General features: G+C 40.8%; 1 protein-coding gene across 3 annotated transcripts in view; it reads right to left on the bottom strand.

Moving 5' to 3' along the window:
• Positions 1 to 459: 459 nt before the first annotated feature.
• Positions 460 to 8,095, bottom strand: part of BMP2 (bone morphogenetic protein 2) — a 62,671-nt gene continuing 55,035 nt past the window's right edge. For all 3 annotated transcript variants that reach the window (XM_040351695.1, XM_040351696.1, XM_040351697.1), the window contains exon 3: positions 460 to 1,341. In XM_040351695.1, coding sequence (XP_040207629.1) covers positions 497 to 1,341 — 845 coding nt within the window. In that variant the 3' untranslated portion in view covers positions 460 to 496. The remainder of the gene's footprint in view (positions 1,342 to 8,095) is intronic.

The raw sequence follows: 8,095 nt of genomic DNA, 5'->3' as shown, positions 1-8,095 counted from the left end.
GCATAGAAAAAAAGTAAAATAATTAGCATCATCTTTTGTTTTTCTACCTCCCACGTATAACTTTCAACTTAAATACATCAAATCTGCATTAGGAAAAACGTATTTACAAACCCTATATTTCTTTTGGATTACATATAAATACAAAAACAGCTATTTTTTTTTTTTACCTAAAAAAGTGGTTATAATGGAAAATAAATACAAAATAAGAATCTGACCTTATACTTCATGTGCTGGGTACAAAACCCACATAAAATGTACAACTAAAAGGAAAAACAAAACAAAAAAAAAAAAAAGGAATATTTCTCAGATTAAAATATTTGTTTCCCAACTTTTTTAAATATATATTCAAAACTGTTTTTTTTTTAGCATTATCATTACATAAATAAAGTTTTCGTTGGGAAATATTAAAGTGTCAGCTTTTTTTTCTTATTTTTTTTTGTGAACATGTTTGAGTGTGTGTGTTTTTTTTTTTTTCATTTTGTAGGTCTGCACTTTATTAGCGGCACCCACACCCTTCCACAACCATGTCCTGGTAGTTTCTTAACACGACTTTTTCATTTTCGTCTAGGTAGAGCATGGAGATGGCGCTCAGTTCTGTCGGGACGCAGCAAGCTTTTGGGATGGACGGATTGACGGAATTCACCAAAGTCTGTACGATAGCATGATTTGTGGAGTTAAAATGATCCGCCAGTGGAAAGGGGCATTCTCCATGGCAGTAGAAGGCATGGTACCCAGGAGGGGCCACAATCCAGTCATTCCAGCCAACGTCGCTGAAGTCTACGTACAGCGGGTGTCTTCTACAGCTTGACTTGAGCCGTTTTCTTTGCCTGTGCCTAGCTTGCCGTTTTTCTCTTTTGTGGAGAGGGAGTCCTTTGCCATCGTGGCTATAAGTCACTAAAAGTGGCCTTATCTGAGACCATTGGTCTGTATTGGGCAGTATGGATCGGCTAATCCTCACGTGTCTCTTAGTGAGGTTTTTCTCGCTGCCCAAATGAGTCACTTCTACAACAAAGCCATGGTTAGGCTGTCTGTGTGCAATCCACCTTATAATAGCCGGTGTGACATCAAAGCTTTCCCATCTGCTTACATTATGATGGATCAGTCGGGTGTCCAACAGTCTCGTGACAGGCCCCCTGGAGGCAGCAGCAGCTGGCTTGACAATATCATAAATATTAATGCGGAGAGTCTTATTGCTGTCACTTTCAAATGGCTCTTGAACCTGCTCTCGGAATATACGAAGCTCGGCTGACGTGATCAGCTCTTCGCTAGGGATGGAAGACAAGTTGAAGAAGAAACGTTGTATGGTATTCTCTCCCGAATCAGGAAGCTCAGCCATTGATTCTAATAGGGATACAAATAAAAAGGAAAAAGGAAAGAGTTAGGACTTTTATGTAAATTTATCAATGGTATCTGTTTTCAGGCATTTATAGTCAAACCACAGTAGATAAAGGGGTGCAAAAATAGCACCAGTAGGCCTAAGGAATGGACTGAACTGATGCATAGCTCCCAACTGTCCCCGATTTTGAGGGACCCCCCCCTGATTTGGAGGAATGTCCCTCTATAACTCATTTGTCCCTTATTTTGCTCTGATCTATAAAGTTGTGTGATGGATCAGGTAACATGCCCATATTCTTTTCATATTTTTTATACTATAAACATACCTCCCAACTTTATGAGTTGGGAATGAGGGACACCTATCAGCAAAAGTATGCAGGCATAGGACACACCCCCTTGCCACACCCCCTTAAAGGAGAATTGTACAACAAAAAATAAGATTGGTTAAACCCACAAGTGCTTTTTTTTCCACTACTATTCCTTTATATTGGCTTTTGGAATTTACAATGCAGCAATTTAGAAATCAGATGAAAGGTTTAGCACTGGAGAAACACTTTTTGATATAGAAAGTGCATTTTATATACAACTATATAGATCAAACCAAAATGAGGGACAAATGAGGAGGAATGAGGGACAGAGGGACATTGCTCCAAATCAGGGACAGTCGGGAGGTATGCTATAAAGTCTATATTTCTTTGTGTATGTATGTACTGTATTTAATGGCATATAACACTCACTTTTTTACCCTGAAAATAGAATGTAAACTGTGCCTGCGTGTTATACACAAGGAGCCATGGAAAGTTTTTTTCCCTGAAACTTCCCACTTAAAGTTAGGGTGCGCGTGTTATACGCCGATAAATACGGTTATATATATATATATATATATATATATATAAAATCTCACACATGTACACACACACACACACACACACACACACACACACTGCTTTTATATTCCTTGCTCAAAATGGCCACTAGTAGCACCCCCTCCCATCGAATGAAGAATGTGAAAAGAAAACATGGCGCCTCCGACCAGGACTACGCCCAAATTGATGACGCCCAGATCCTGGAGGAAGTTCTCCTTACATGGACACAACCAATCACAAACTACTAATACCTGGATAACATTATGCTAATGATACACATGCTCATCACATTAGTAGCCCACCTATAAAACCCCCATCTATGAGGAACCAATAAAGAGATGAGTATCATCAACCTGAGCACAGTCTCCGTGCATGCATGAGGAGGAAAAAAAAAAAAAAAAAAAAATCACACTAAGTCGAATGCCACGTACACACGATTGGTTCATCCGATGAAAACGGACCGATGGATTTTTTCATCAGATATCCGATGAAGCTGACTTTCGTCACACCATCTTGCCTACACACCATCGGTTAAAAATCTGTCCAACGCGGTGACGTAAAACACAACGACGTGCAGAGAAAAATTAAGTTCAATGCTTCCGAGCATGCGTGGATTTTTGACCGATGCATTTCCCCACAGACGATCGTTTTTTTCTATCGGTTTTTTAACCATCAGAAAATTTTAAAACAGGTTCTATTTTTTTTTACCGATGGTAAAAAAAACAAAAAACACTATAGGGCCCACACACGACCGGTCGGTCCGATGAAAACGGTCCATCGGTCCATTTTCATCAGACGAACCGATCGTGTGTACAGGGCATTAAAGATTTAATTAGGACGGGGGCAGATACTCAGACGATTGGTCGGATTCAAAACAGTTGTATATAAAATGCACTTCTTATCTTTCAAATAGTGATTCCCAGTGCTAAACCTTTCATCAAAAAATTCTAAATTGCTGCATTTTTAAATTTTAAAAGCCAACATAAAAAGGGAATAGTAGTGGTAAAAAAAAAAAAAAAAAAAAAAGGACTTGTGGATTTAATTAACCTTTGTGTGTGGGGTTATTTCCCCTTTAAGGGGGTGTGCCCTATGCCTACATACGTTCGTTAGTAGGTGTCCCTCATTCCCATCTCAAAATGTTGGGAGGTAAGCTGATGGACCTCTTGTACTTAGGAGGTCCTTGCAGAATTGCTCTTTACATAGTTAAGTCTGGTTTAAAAAAAAAAAAAAAAAAAAAAAGAAACAAAGTCCATCTAGTACAACCAATAAAAGGCAGGGGAAAAAATGAAATCCTAAACCCACAGTTGATCCAGAGGAAGGCAAAAAACAAAGAACAAGACGTCGTCGCGGCTCTGTCCAATCACTGCGCTGGAGACCGTAAACCCCGAAGAAACACCGGGGAAGAGGTAAGGCAGATCAGCGGTGTGCGGGCACCACTGCAAGGCTTCATTCTTAGGCAAGTATTTTATAATGAGCTAGTATGCGATGCATGATTAGGCATGGTTCCTAAAGGCAGAGGCCCGATTTGATTTGTAGTGTCACCACAGCTGGAGAGATGAGGTTGCCTACCCCAGATGTATACAGTGGTTGCCCGTTATGTTTGCATAAAGCATGGGTGCTCATCCGGTGGACCTTCAGCCTCCTGCAAAACTACAAGTCCCACCATGCTTCTGTCTCTGGGAGTCATTCTTGTAACTGTCAGTCTTGCAATGCCTCATGGGACTTTAGCTGGAGGGCCGAAAGGTTGAGCACCCATGGCATAAAAGGTAGGCATGACCGTTTTGACACACCAAGCCATCCTAGGCCTATATGAAAGGATGACTGACGCCCTTTGTACAAGCTCTGCACTTTTCATCATGCAATTATTTTAGAATGTGCTACCAGAAGCAGCATGCCCTCTACTGTATATTCACAGCTGCTTTTCAATTGTAAAGACCAAAAGACTCGAGTAATTACAACTGGTTTCAGGTTTCTTGAACTTCAGCGACTTTCTTTCTCAACATACCCTGCACATACATAGGTTTCATTTACCTTGAGAATTAAAAGTCAATGAGAACAAATTATCACAAATATGTAAACTTTAAGGCTTTTTGCCACCTTCCCGCTACCCTGCCACCCCTAGGCACTAGCCCACAAGTGTCATTATGGTAAATACAGCTCTGTGGGTAGGTTACAACATACTCTGTGTAGCATATTAAAAGGGGATGTAAAAATATATATTTTTTTTTTTCTAAATTGGTTCCTTTAACCTCCTTAGCGGTATTCCCGAGCGTGACTCGGGGTTGTTTTTCAATGCAGTTATCGGTAACCCCGAGTCATGTTCGGGGTAGATGTGCAGAGCCTGCAACGCGCGCTGGCTTACCTTTTCCAGGCAGGGTTACTGTACCTACCTTGTCCCTGGATCCAGCGATGCATCCCCGCTGTGTGAGCGAGCGGCGTCCACCATTCGATTCACACAGTGCCCGCGTGCCGCCGATCTCCGTTCTCTGCGACGTTACGACGCACGGGGCGGAGACCGGCGGCAAATTCAAAAAAGTAAATAAACACATTACATACAGTATACTGTAATCTTATAGATTACAGTACTGTATGTAAAAAATACACACCCCCTTGTCCCTAGTGGTCTGCCCAGTGACCTACATGTAGTTTTATATAATAAAAATATTTTTTTTGTGCCTGCAAACTGTATACTGTCCATAGCAACCAAAAGTGTCCCTTTATGTCAAAAGTGATTTTAGAGCAGCTAGAAAACAGCGATAATAAATTATAATCACTTGCCGAATTGATCGATAGCGATTTGTGGGGAAATCCATCATAAAAAAATAAAAGTAATGACAGCGACAATTCTGCAACTGAGCAAATTTCAGTGATTTTGATTTGATTACATTATTGAATAATTTTTATTATAATTACATTATCATTTGTTATATTTATTATATTATAATTTTATGATTTTGTGTTTCAAACTTCATCATACCCGGGATGCCTATTAGACTCTTGTTTGGACAGATTTAAGTGAGTTATTCCTAAGAATTGCAGGCCTACAGTATAAAACGCAGAATTTCCATGCAAAATAATTGTACCGCTTTTTATACGTAATTCCAGACAGAATCATACCGCCAGGGAGGTTAAGCTTGTGCATTGTTGGTTCACTTACCTTTTCCTTCCATTTGTCTGAATTTTTCACTTCCTGTTTCTCCTCAGTAAGCTTGCCCCCATCATCCGAGATGTTCTGGCTGGGGGTTAGTCAGCGTGCTCGCCCCCTCCCTTGGGGCTACATCCCTGCGGGGAGACGCCGTGTTCGTGGGAAGACGCTGTATTCACGGGGATGTAATCCCAAGGGAGGGGGTGAGCACGCTGACTAATCCCCAGCCAAAACGGCTCGGATGATGGGGGCAAACTTACTGAGGAGAAAGAGGAAGTGAGAAATTCAGACAAAAAGGAAAAAAACATTTAGAAGGAAAATTGAAGGGAAATGGAAGGAAAAGGTAAGTGAACCAACAATGCACTAGCTTAAAGGAACCAATTTAGAAAATAAAAAACAACCCCTTTAATTCAAAGCTATACATTCCTTATTTTAAATTCTCAATTTCTTTTGAAAAATCATGTATTTGCTGCCACTTTGCTACCAGTGGGTCAGTATGTGGTTTATTCAGAGAATGCTTGGTGCCCCAAAGTGCTAGGAAACAAGAAAAAAAGAAATGACAAAACACCCATGTTTAGACTTGTATGGCCCGCCAATGTCTGATCAGGTCCTGATAACACAGCTCAATACAAAGATCGGCAAAATAAAGAGAACCACTCCTCATGGGCTGATAATCTGATATTATTATGATATAATAATAATAATAATAATAATAATAATAATAATAATAATAATAATAATAAATAATAATAACCCTGTAAATACTATAGACAAGAAGCTACAGTCTTAGCTATTCCGCCATTGGTGCTTGCAGCACCATATGTTCCTCTTTTTCTCCTCTACAAATACCCACACCCTTCTTTCTAGGGATGGAAGTATACTACGGGGTGAGGGGGGGGATTTACTTAAAGTGGAAGTAAACCCTCCCATCGTTTTCAACCAAGGAAGCTGCCATATTGGCCTCTGTTTCATTTACAAGTGCCGTAATTCTGCACATGTAATCAGCTAGGACACCAGACATTGGATGGTTTGACAGTTTGGTTGAGAGCACAAACAATGGGAGTGCAACATTCCTGGCATGTGCCGGAAATGTAACTTTTTCTAAATGGTTAAATGAATGAGTTTAATTCCACTTTAAACTGGAGCACTCAGAAGATGTGCATGGTAGCCAATCGGCTTCTAACCTCAGCTTGTTCAATTAAAGGGGTTGTAAAGACAAAAATATTTCCCTCTTAAATTAAAGTCTGACAGTAGCTGATAAAGTAAAACGTAATGTTTTGCATTATAACTAGTTTGATATCTGTTGAAATCGAGCTGTTTTATTCACCTCCGTCACTCCTGAATCGTTATTCTCACTGACTTCCTGGTTTGCGGTGCGCATTCATTCTTGCTACATCACGGCCTAATGGGAACTACAGTTCCCATTAGGCTTAGCCTCCATGCCTGTGAGGGATAAGAGAGCATCTTCACGCAGGGCTGTAGTCATAGGGAGGGGGTGAGCACATTCTGCTTTCCACCATGCAAAACGGCTCAGATGCTGGTGGAAAGCAAGAAGAGGAGAGACAGGAAATGGCATTTTCAAACCTGGATTACTGTATTTTGGAGGTCAAAAGAAAAAACGAGGTAAGCGATATTTAAATGCTCTAGCTTACAGCAATCAATTGATCTAATAAAAAATAACCTTTAGTGTTCCTTTAAGCTTCAACAGTAAAACCTGTGCTTAACCACTTACAGACCAGAAGGATTTACCCACTTCCTGACCAGGCCATAGCAAAAAGACTTTCTTTAATAAATATTCCAAAAAACAATACAATACAAAAAAAAAAAAAAAATCGTCATCAGTTTAGGCCAATATGTATTCTTCTACTTTTTTTTACCAAAAATAAGTTATAGTGTTTACAAAATAGGGGATAGATTTAGGGCATTTGTATTATTATTTTTTTTTACTAGTAATGGTAAAGCGGTGATCTGTGATTTATAGCGGAACTGCGACATTGCTGCAGACAGATCGGACAGAGCGAGGTGGGGTTCACCGCTCCAGGGAAATCCCAAGTGCAATTGTGGATAAGTCCAGGTGGATGTGGGTGCTGGCAATGCACTAGGCAATGGAAAGTGGCAAAAGACGGATGGACGGCCGCACACCAAAAAACTCTTGAGTTGTCTTTATTGAAGGAACATGAGCAAACACCGCAAATACACAGCAGAAATCAAAAACAGCCGATGCGTTTCACACTTAGTTAGTGCTTATTCATGGATCGGACACTTGACACTTTTTTGGGACCACTGACGTTTACAACGATCAGAGCTAAAAATAGCCAGGGATTACTGTATAAATGTCACTGGCAGGGGTTAACACTAGGGGGCGATCAAGGCGTTAACCTGTGTTCCCTAGAGAGGGGTTTCCAACTGTGGGGGGAGGGGGGACTGACTGAAGGAGGAGAGCGAGCGTGAGAGCGAGAGATCGCTGTTCCTGATCACTGGGAACAGAAGATCTCTCTCTACTCTCTACCCTCCTGTCAGAATGGGGATTACATAGATGGAAGGGGACAAATTACCATTTGTTTTTTGGATTGTAGGTAGGCGGGCATAAATGGACATTTGTCACTCTGTAGAGGTGAATTGAGGGTCCCATTTGGTCGGGCTGATCGTATAAAAAGGGCCCAAGACTGCAGTCTACCCACACCGTGAGTGCAGCGTAGTGCTCCTGTGTCTATCCTGCAGGTTAGCTGAACTTTGCTATAGACTCCCC

Source organism: Rana temporaria, chromosome 4 (genome assembly GCF_905171775.1).
Source record: "Rana temporaria chromosome 4, aRanTem1.1, whole genome shotgun sequence".
NCBI classification, from domain to species: Eukaryota; Metazoa; Chordata; class Amphibia; order Anura; family Ranidae; genus Rana; species Rana temporaria.
This window is presented reverse-complemented; position numbering and strand designations above follow the sequence as displayed.